Source organism: Zootoca vivipara, chromosome 10, assembly GCF_965207765.1.
Source record: "Zootoca vivipara chromosome 10, rZooViv2.hap1.1, whole genome shotgun sequence".
In the NCBI taxonomy this organism is placed as follows: domain Eukaryota; kingdom Metazoa; phylum Chordata; class Lepidosauria; order Squamata; family Lacertidae; genus Zootoca; species Zootoca vivipara.
In genome coordinates this window covers 34,615,669-34,626,987 of record NC_142593.1, presented here as the reverse complement: position 1 = coordinate 34,626,987, position 11,319 = coordinate 34,615,669, and the positions used below count along the sequence as shown (strand labels likewise).

The window sequence follows — 11,319 nt, the reverse complement described above, 5'->3', positions numbered from 1 at the left end:
TATATATATATACAGAGGGTGGTGGGGGTGGGTGGGAATGGGTGGTGGGCTGATGGGAGTGGTAAACCTGGAGATGGCTGTTAATGGCTGCTGATGGCTGCAATTAGTCCTGGGCTGAGGTGCTAAAGAGAGCTTGATCATGCATAATGAGATAAGAATCTGATGTCTCTATTCATCCCAGGTGCTTCCATGGTTTTAAGCTTGGTAATGATTTCCAATTCAGCAACTTCTCTTTCCAGTCTGTTCCTGAAATTTCTCTGTAATAAAACAGCTGCTTTGAGATCTTGTATAGAATGTCCTGGGAGATTGAAGTGTTCTCCTACTGGTTTTTCAGTCTTATGGTTCCTGATGTCAGATTTATGTCCATTTATCCTTTGGCGTAGGGTTTGGCCTGTTTGTCCAGGTTTACCACTCCCATCAGCCCACCACCCATTCCCACCCACCCCCACCCACCCTCTGTATATATATAGGGTCTGACACTTCTGTTTCTAGTGTATCTGAAGAAGTGTGCATGCACACGAAAGCTCATACCAAAATATAAACTTAGTTGGTCTTTAAGGTGCTACAATAGGGCCTTGAGAGAGATTGGCAACAGATAGGTTTGGCAAACATATAACCAAATCATCTGTCGACTCTACAAACTGCTACATGTGTTGCAAGACTTATCTCATGAAGGACTGTGACCCCCAAAACGCAAACCTTTTAATTATTACTGAAGATTAGTGATTACATAAGACCATAACAATAAACCTGGGAACTAGCAGTGGCTACCAGCATTTACACTGAAAGTTCCCTTTAAAACCAACTAACTTGTCTACAGAAGCAGAAGCCTGATTATTTGTTTAGCGCAAGTATCAGCCCAGCTGCTTTTGGTTTTTCCATCCCACAGGAAAGATGGAAGGATCCAGCAGTTTGGAAGTTCTGTAAGGCAAATACTGTTCAGTTTTTCATTGCCAACAGGAGACCAAACTTTCATCCACACATATAAATTTAGTAGGTTGACTTCGTAGTCTGTGAACCGGAGGAATAAGAGGGGGACTTCCTTGGGTATCTGTTTGATGAGAGAGAGACTTGCATTCTCTTTGTAGTGCGCACGCTTCGACAGAGGAGTGCGTTTTTAAGGTTGTCCCTAAAGTCCTTTGAAATGAAGTAATAGACAAATGGATCGATGCAGCTGTTTAGGGAAGAAAGGCACAACGCTACAATGTACAAGGCGTATACATTACTGGTGTTGTGGGTTGTGATCTGGGCGTAGTGTAACACGAGCAGAACATTACTGGGCAAAAAACAGATCAAGTACATGGAAAGCACAGTAACGATGAACTTGATGGCTCTTTTCCGTTTCTTCCCAATGTTCTCATCTGTAATGGAAGCGTTCAGAGTCTTTATCATGAGGACATAGGAAACAGTTGTGAGAACAGCGGGGAATAAGAAGACTCCAATTGCTAGAGAAAGAAAGTAGTTGTACATGTCTTTAGCCAACACTGCATGAGGCAGGACATCATGACAAGTGGTGATGTTGAGGTTAGAAACATAAACAGTTTGGTCAACAAGATACAATGGAATCGTGGCAAGGATGATGAGTATCCATATTGCAGCTGAAATCCCCACAGAAATTTCCGACTTCTTTCTTGAGTGCAATATTGGGTTCACAATCACCCAATACCTTTGTACGCTGAGGCATGTCATAAAAAGGATAGAGCAGTACATGTTTCCATAGAAGAACCCAACGAGTACTTTGCACAAGCCTTCGCCATAGATCCAGTTATTGCCATTAATATGGTATGCAATCTTCAGAGGGAACCAGATAACGAAGAGGAGATCTGCCATTGCCAGGTTAGCCATATAGACCACTGCTGGGTGCCGCTTTTTCGTTCTCAAGAAGAAGACCCACAGAGCCATAGCATTGCTTGGCAAGCCAATGATGAACACTAGAATGTAGACCGTGGGCAGGAAGACTGTAGTCAATTTGCCAGTGAGGATTTTGGCTGCAAAAGCATCCACAGTGTATGCATCTTTAGAGGCGTTGCTTGCATTGACCTTATGACCAATGAAGCTTCTTCCTTTTGTCCGGTTGGTTGGATTTCTCTCTAAAAAGGAGATAAAAGCAAGAGTGTTAGCTGCCCATTGGTGAAAAACCAAACATGATAATCATGAAGCCAGACGACCCACAAATTTAGAATCTTTAAAGAAGAGAGTGCGAAGGCCTGTCCATTGTTCCTGGTAAAACCCTCAGTGGCTGTTCTTACCTTATTTATCCATCATGCTTAATCCTTCCTATGCCTGCCCATTGTTCCTGCTGAAGCCTATGGAGGTCATTTTACTTTATTATCTATCATGTTTTTATCCCACCGTTCTTTCAAGGAGGTGGACTGCCTCCCCCTCTTCATTTTATTCTAACAAACATCCTGTGATGCAAATAAGATTGTTCCTGAGGATAGGTCTCAACCTTGAGCTTCATGGCTGAGTTGGGATTTGAACCCAGGTCTCTCCAGTACTAGCTTGGCACTCTAACCACTATACTTCATTGGTTCTCAGCCATTTTTGTGGCCAATTAGGCTTATTATTTTGTGTCTTAAGAGTTTGTCAAGCAATCCAGCGAGTATTTGTATTGCATTTGCATTGTAATTGTATTTCACAAAGAATAAATGGTATTGGGGAAAGGATGTGGAAGTTGAGTGTGCTGACTTCAAGCAGACACTGTCTGGAAGAGTTGGTGAGGACAGACATGCTATGCACTGCTATGAAAGTTTTGAAAACAAAAAGGACCGAACCCTCTCTTGGGCTCAAGGGAGAGAAACACATTCAGGGCCATCCTTCCCAATGGGCTGACTGGCGCAGCGCACCAGGGCGCCAGCCCAGCAGGGGGCACATCAAGGAGGCACACGGAGCCGCCCGTGCCTCCGCCTCACCCACTTCGCTCCTTTCACAGCAGTGGTGGCTGAAGCGAGGCGGCAGCAGCCGCAGCGGAGCTGCCTCCATCGAGGGGCGGCAGGGAAGAGGAACAGGGCTACCTTCCACCCACACTCCTTCAAGTCACAGCGAGCATAGACAGTGCTGCCCCACAATGCTCCACGGCACCTCATTTGCATGCATTTGAAGGAGTGTGGGCAGGCGCTGCCCCACAATGCTCTGTCGGCAAACCTTCTGTCGGGGCGGCAGCTAGGGCTCCCTGGACTGCAGCACCACTCCGCCGCTTTGGCCGAGCAGGCAGAGGCCGAGCACAGCTGGCAGCATCCCTGCCTGTCACGCCGCACCCTCCGGCTGCGCGCTGCACCTGGCCGTGCCCGGCAGAGCATGACGGGCGCTGGAGGGATCATTGCGCTACGGTGCCCGATACACTTAAGATGGCCCTGAATACATTATCTTCATTCATTCTCATCTCATCTCATCTATATCTACGTATCTATTTATCACCTATCTATCTCCCAGATACTTAACAGTACCTTTCTTCTACATCAATGATATAAAGTAAGCACAGGACTGGGAACAATATGTTTCATTCATAGCACGTAGTTCTGCCTAACTAATGCAATAGTAGGTGGAGCATTAAGCCAAAGTGCTCTTCAACGCCTGCTCCCAACTACCTAACATGGTCAGCGCACTTGGCTGCAAGAGGGTTTGGCCCTGACTAATAGCAAAGTTGTTACCCAGCTGCAACTCATGCCATTATTTAGTTAGATATTAACACTGGATGCTAACTGGAGCCACTGACTAAAAGGCTCACTCATTCATTAGCGCTATGAGCAGGAGAAAACTGGAACAGATTGGGCTTTGTACAGCACACACTCAAAAGTACCTGAAAAACCAGTATTGAAACTTTTATGTTTTCACTTTGTTAGTAAGTGTTTTTAGTGTACACAAATAATGAGCAGGAGGTATGGGAAAGAAGAGACGGCAAGAAAAATGACTCCTACTCCTACCTCCAGTGTTCTCTTAGCCCCTGGAAATATTACCCATGTCCTACCACAGAAAGATCACAATGTGAAGTCTACTCTAATTTCACTTTAAAAAAAATTCCTTCAGTAGCACCTTAAAGACCAACTAAGTTTTTATTTTGGTATGAGCTTTCGTGTGCATGCACACTTCATCAGATACACTGAAACAGAATCCACCAAACCCTTATGTATATACAGAGGGTGGGGGTGGGGGTGATGGGAATGGGTGATGGGCTGATGGGAGTGGTAAACCTGTAGATGGCTGTTAACGACTGCTGATGGCTGCAATTGGTCCTGGGGGGGAAAGCAAGGGCTGAGGCACTAAAGAAAGCTTGATCATGCATAATGAGATAAGAATCCAATGTCTTTATTCATCCCAGGTGGCTCCATGGTTTTAAGCTTGGTAATGAGTTCCAACTCAGCAACTTCTCTTTCCAGTCTGTTCCTGAATTTTTTCTGTAATAAAACAGCTGCTTTGAGATCTTGTATAGAATGTCCTGGGAGATTGAAGTGTTCTCCTACTTTTAAACTCACTCTGCAGAGCCAGCCCAATATATTTTCCTGCCCGGCTTAAAGGAAAAGATCATATCCATTGGTCTATGTACAGGAACCAACCAGTTGGACGGTTGGACCTTAATCAAATAACCATTATAGGATAGCAACCTCATTTGTGCCCTGGAGGCGGGGGCTAGCCTACGGGGTGCAGGAGAGGCCCACAGAGCTCCATCACCCAACATCTTGTCATCGTTCCACACCTTACAGCATCTGCAGACTATGACAGCCAACTCTGTCTACCCAATAGTAGGGCCAGCCATATGGAATTTTACAAAATGCTTTCTCTTCGTTCTTTTTTTTTTTTTTTACAACATATTGTGAAATCCTCAGGAGCAAGGTTGGCGTCTGCAGCTAGGTCTTGCAACACTCATTGATTTCTCACAGTCAAATATAGTTCCTTAGCACTAGGAATGTTGCTCCACCATTCCTCCTGCAGTAGGAAGATGCAAATCACAATCTCCAGTGTCAAATTTGAAAATGGCACCAAGGCACATTGCAGGAGCTGCAGTGGATGGTTTAGATACAGTGACATTATGTGTGAACAGTGGTAGCTACCCTTTCTGCACAGTCAAACAGACAGATCAGTATGAGAAGGCAAAACACACTTCCAAGGAACAAGGCTAGGAAAAACCACCCACTCTCTTGGTACGTTCCTGAGTCAGACCACTAGTCCATCTAGCTCAATACTGTCTTACACTGACTGGCAGCAGCTCTCCAGTGTTTCCTAGCCCTACGTGGAAATGCTGGGGATTGAACCTGGGACCTTCTGTATTATCACTCCAGGAAGTACAGCTTATCTCCAACCACAACAAAGTATATATACTTGTCTCTTACATACTTCTGCTTCCCCCCCCCCTTTCCAACTTCAGAATGCAGGTTCTTTAAATGACAGGAACTGCCTTTTTGGTTTTACGCCAGAAAGCTTCATGTGCATCAATGGCGTGGTATAAATGAGTAATTGTGTGTGTAGCTAGTTTGCCAGACTTTTTAGTCCACTTCATTGGCTTCTGCTGAAAGAGATGTTAGGGGTGGGTGCCATACTCCTGCAAATGTATTACAAAATCTTTTGTAGATATTGAACCCTTTTTTAAAAACGAGAGTGATTTTTCTAGAAAATCACTCAAGTTGATATAACATAGCAACAAAACCAGAGTCTAAATGCACAGATGCCATAGAAAAGAAGTATTGGATTGTTCTTAATTAGCAGTGATCCCCAGGTAGAAGTTGCGGGAACCATAAAAAACATTTAGATTCAAACAGAAGCTTAACAGATGCGGAAACAACCATTAACACCATCACAAAATTAAAAGCTGCAGAGAAGCCTTTGCAAAGCAGAAAACTTATATTATCTCTTTTTAAATAAATAAATACTCCTTGACATCAAGCAGTTTAGACACAAAGTAAATACTTTGTTTATCCAATCTTACGGTAGTATTTTGGAAACTTGGACTGCCCAGTCAATTCTTACAAAAAGTAGTAAGCAAAAGAGGATGTCCATATACCGTGTTTCCCCTTTTTTAAGACACCGTCTTATAACTTTTTTCCCTCAAAAAAACACACAGTGGCTTATTTTCAGGGGGTGTCTTTTTTTAAAAAAAAAAGTGCTGGTACAACTGGGACCCACTGGCTCAGGATGCTCGGTGCTCTCTTCTGCACATTGCTGGGCGCGTTGTTGGCGCTGCCAGTTCCGAGCGCCTGCAGGGTGGGGTGGGGGTGGCAGTGCTTTAAACCCCCAACCCTGTAGAAAGCAATGGAAGTTATGGACTGTAACAATCCTTAAGAGGCGCAGGTCTTAAAAAACCCCTGGTATCACCCTTGAAGCACAGCCTTCCAAAGTCAGGGGGGAATAGGTCTGTTTAGACAAAGGAAAGGATCGGGGGTGATTCTGTGCCCTGGGACCCACAGAACTACTTTAAAAATCCCAACCTGGGGGGGGGGTCAAATAGTGAAGCCCCATAGCCCTGTAGCAACAGAAGGCACATTCTGAAGCACCCGAGCTGTTCGGTTCCATAAAAAATCCAGGAATTGTAAAATTAACAACAATAATGGGGGGGCACTCTATCCAAAGAGTTAAGAAGGAATGGGAAAGTGTTGAGTTATATATGGAAAAATATGGAAAGGAAAGTTAGTTAAAGATAAAAAATAAATAATTATCGCAAGGGGAAAAATAACATCATAAAGGGTAATAATATTAAATATAAAATAGACAACACAACAGAAAAAGCAAGTATATGACTAAATGAGATCGCACAGGAGTGAGGGAAGTGGGGAGAGAGGGAGGGGGGTAAGGAATGGAAGGAGGCAATGGTTGGAGGAGGGTATAGGGGGATGAATTAAAGGAAAATTAAGACTGAGAAGCGCATGGTTTTTGTTTTTTAAAGATGCAAAGGCTTGCAATCAGCCAAAGTATAGAGCCCAACTTCTAGGAGACTGCGATCTACTTGCGGATTTATAAACTGGAGGTGATCTACCCCCGTTATATTGGTGTTCAGGTCAGAGTTGTTTTTAGAGAGAGGAAATATCCCATTTTTGAGGTTAAAGTAAAAGTTCCTGACCTTTTTTTTATAATGAGGAAATGCTGCTAAAACTCCGTTCTTCATTCCACGAAGGGGAGAGGGGGCGGGGCCGGGTGCTCAAAGACAAAAGAAATGGAAAAGGAGATAGCGATCAAATCCAGCCTCGCATTCATGCAGCCGTCGGGAGAGGCAGGGGCTGCAGCCGAGTGCTGCTTCACAAACAAACGGGGGAAAGTGCTTAGAACCCAGAGAATCCAGCTGAAAAACACGAAGCAGCAACAGCAATTGCACACACACCATCCCAAGCCAGCACAGTAACCAAGTCCCAAAAGCAAGAAAGGACTCAGCAAACACTGCTGCGGCCGGCGTTGCTGCTGCTGACTCGGGGAGCTCAGTGATCTCTTCCGCACAGCGCCTATCACTATGGCTTATTTTCGGGGTACGGTTTATATTTCTCAAATGCTTAGAAATGCTGCTATGGCTTATTTTATGACTACGCCTTAAAAAGGGGGAAACACGGTAGTGATCAAAGAATAGCCTTCAAGGAACTGGTATAAGGCCATTTTACAATTGTACATGTTTGTAAAACGAAGTCCTGAGAATGTTTGCACTGCAAGGCATATCCAGGAGGCATGAAAAGAGCCCCAACTTACCCACACTTTCCTAAATTTTTAGATTATGCATTTTATTCATTTACTACAAGCTACCGTAATACCAAAGCCTAATAAAATTATATTGAATCTCACAGCCTGAAGTGTTATCCAATGCTCCCAAAAATCCTGTCTTAATGCATGATAGAACTGTTTTGCTACAGTCAGAAAGATTACAGTGGAACCTCAGTTTATGAACACCTCGGTTTATGAATTTTCGGTTTACGTACGCCGCGGACCCATCTGGAACGGATTAATTCACTTTCCATTACTTTCAATGGGAAAGTTCACTTCAGTTTATGAACAGACTTCCGGAACCAATTGTGTTCATAAACCGAGGTACCACTGTATACAGTACTTTGATCTTTTCAGGAGAGCAGATCCTTAGAACTGATGGCTGAGAGCTTAATTAAAGATTCAATGAGTGCTAGATCTTTAAGTTTTCTTTCAGACTAGGTTTTTCAATGTGGTAAAAAAATCTCTCTGTGTCAAGCTATTTTACATAAATATTTTAAATATAAACCATGGTTCAAAGGAAAGCAGTGTCAAGATATCAGGTATATATAAGAACCTTCCGTCTCAGAGACAATTTTTTGTTGTTGTTATTTACAAGATTTACTGGTGACTTACTGAAGAGATCAAGGTGAAGTATAACACCTAGTACCCATTCACAAGAACACAGACTTCAAAGTAAATCAGATGTTAACACAATGTTCTAAGTCGTCCCCGCACCCAAAAAAGAAATGTTTTAGGCATTGAAATTAGTCACTTGGTAGCTTTGAATTGAAAGCCAAAAGGTGCAAGGAGGAAGCGTAAATCAGTGGTGTTCGCACTTTCTAAAGGCAAATACAGTAAATCCATGTGGAGTAGACTCTATAAAGTTGAGCAGTCGGCAAGCCACTGCTGAAGATCTTTACTTCAGGTAAACAAGACTTATGGCGACCCAGAAGTTAAAAAAGAGGAGTGGGGAAGCCTGGGACAGCGTATAAAATTTACAGCCATGCACTCAAAGCAGTGCATTAAGTTAAGCCTAGTTTAGTTTACCTTACACGGAGAAATAATAATGGAAATGGGGTGGGGGTGAACATCCCCAAAGGTGTAGGTCTCTATGCACATTTGTTTGGGAGTCCCACTGCACTTACTTCCACTTTGCGTAAACAAGGATCCGATCCTGCTGCTAGGACTAAGAAGAGGCAAACCAAATCTACCTTCGCTTTACCTGAGCCAGAGGCCAACGAAATCTCCAGGAGGAGAAAGGTTCGAGGGCAGGCAGAGAATAGGACCCCGCGGCGCTACCTTCTTCCCCTCGGCGAGCACAGGGCTCTCCGTGCCTTACCTGTAGCAGAGGTGAGCATCAGAGCTCCAGCCAGCACCACGAACCCCAGCCAAGCCCGGCTGAGGCGCCCCATTTCCGCGGCACGCGCCTCGCTGCGAAGGCACCGCCACCAACTTCCTCCTCGAGCGTAAACTGCGACTGGGCAGTTTCACTGATACCTAAAAGGGAGAGATAGAGAACTCGGCAGGGGGCGGCGCCTAAGGAGCACCTCCGTGACGTCATCACCCCAGTCCTGCCCTCCCCTCCCCCTCCCCCTCCCCCCGCTCTTGGCTTCCCTCGGGAGAAGGGCGAGGTGAGCTCAGGGCTATGGAACGAGGCGCGGAGGCGGAGGCCCTTCGCGCGCCGCCATCGAGCTCTCGGAGCGCCTTCGAGCAGAGCCGGACACGTTCCCAGGAATCGCAGGCGCCAAAAGGCTTTAGGCGCCACACATTTAAAGCACGTCCCCGCCCCCCGCAGGAATCTTGGGAATTGTAGTTGACCCTCACCCGGAGAAGGCCCAGCACCCTTAACAAACTACAGTTCCCAGGGTGCTTGGGTTGTTGTTAATGGGCTTTCGATGTAGGCAGCTAAGCTTCTAATCTCATTTAGCTGCCAACAAGTCCTACGGAATTCAGTAAAGGATACTTCAGTAAAAGTAATGGATTCAGGAAGCTAGTCCGTCACAATCCATGTCTGCAGATAGGAGCCAACTCCTAGGGGCTGAGGTCCCTTTGGGTTTCCCAAAGTTGATGGGCCTTGCCATTCAAATGGTGTGCATGTGCCGTGTCTTGTGATCGATTATGCGATTATGGGGCTTACCTGCCTCCTATGTTTTATTGAAGTTGGCACCCCTGACTCAGAAGGAAGTCCCACTGAGGTTAGGGGGGCATATTCCCAGGTAAGTGGGGTTAGGGTTGCATCCTTAGCCAGTTAGTGAATGAAGAGCCGTCTTGGGGTATCATGATTTCAAGGGTACAGCTCTAGTCTTCCTTTTCGAAGCCTACACCCACCCAGCATCTGCAAGACTAGGTTCCCCATCCCTGTTTTTAAATATGGCAAGCAGACTCATAGTAACTGAATCATCCCTTCCCTTGAGCCTTTTCTTCTCTTGGCCAGTAGCTAGATTTGCTGGAGGTGCAGCTCAGAACCGGGCAAGTATTTTGAAGAAGCAGTGAGAATAGGAAGCTGCAAGCTCAAATCCCCTCTACTCTTTCAAGCTGGGAAAGCCCCTATTCTTCATCAGCAAAGCTTTGTTGCTGCATGTCCTGCCCATCTATCCGCCCACCTTTCTCCCCCCCCCCATACTTAAAATGTCCTAGTAATGGTTGAAGAAAGGAAGGGAACTTGTGAGGCAAAACTAGGCTTTATTTCACCTGGGTCAAAGACCCAGTTTTGCATACACCTCCGCACTCTTTTGCATACACACACACACACAGAGAGAGAGAGGGGGGGGGCTAGCAGCCTCAATGGCACCCCCCTGGAGGCTTCACCAGGGCAAAAAACCCCAGCTAGCCCCCCCCCCCCAATAGCCACAGCTCTGCCAGCTGCATAATGAGAGCCACCCATTTCAGGATCTTATCCTAGACTCAGTGCAAGTGTTGTCAAATGTTACCAGTGTTTTATAAGAATGAAAGTTTTGTAACATTTCGACAGTGGCCCAAATAAACATTTCAAAAGAGTAGACTCACAGTAGCAATGTGATGATTAATTTAGCCCGAAGCAAAACACCGGCATTCAGAAAGAAGCTGATTCCAAAGGAGAGAAACGAAACAACAAACTGGGTACTCTTATTGCATGTTTTGGGTATTAGCACATAAAACAATTCTGACCCAGAGTTAACTGATCCCCAAATGGAATCGGGGGTATCATATTTTTGCCATGAAAAATGTGGAGTTAAGGAGATACGAAGATCCAGTAGATCTAATTCAGCTACACAACAAGTCTGCATTCATCACAACCACACCCATGTTTGCTTTTCTTCTTTGTTTTATGGAGCAGAACTCTAATGTATAATTTCTCCTATGTAAATAGTGGCCTCATTCTCTGATTAGAGACTTATGTAACCAAAGTAACATAATCCATGTGCAAGAGAGAACTACCAGGAGGCTCAGAGTGACTCCAAAGTTTGCAGAAGTACTCAAGAAGCCCAAAGCCTAACCGAGGAAGAGCCCTTGCAATTAACTGATGACTGAGGATGCTTAGGGTCATTGAATGCTGACTGGCTAGTCAAAAGGTGGGAAATGGGGGGGCAGGATTGGTGGGGAATGGAATGGAGTATGCTGAAAGAAGACATTACTGTCTAGCTGAAATCCAGAACTCATTCTCCAGGTGTGGATCCTTATGTG

At 45.1% G+C, this 11,319-nt stretch overlaps 1 protein-coding gene across 1 annotated transcript; it reads right to left on the bottom strand.

Moving 5' to 3' along the window:
* Window positions 1-662: 662 nt before the first annotated feature.
* On the bottom strand, window positions 663-9,353 carry F2RL1 (F2R like trypsin receptor 1). Its single transcript, XM_035099952.3, has 2 exons — window positions 8,996-9,353; window positions 663-2,090 (listed from the first exon to the last, which is right to left on the bottom strand). The coding sequence occupies exons 1-2, from the start codon at window positions 9,066-9,068 to the stop codon at window positions 991-993; spliced, it is 1,173 nt and encodes a 390-aa protein (XP_034955843.1). The 5' UTR covers window positions 9,069-9,353; the 3' UTR covers window positions 663-990.
* Window positions 9,354-11,319: the final 1,966 nt, after the last annotated feature.

Coding starts and splice junctions, on each gene's coding strand:
- F2RL1 (XM_035099952.3), bottom strand. CDS start 9,068: ATGGGGCGCCTCAGCCGGGCTTGGCTGGGGTTCGTGGTGCTGGCTGGA. Junction 2,091..8,995: donor GATGCTCACCTCTGCTACAG/GTAAGGCACGGA, acceptor TCTCCTTTTTAG/AGAGAAATCCAACCAACCGG.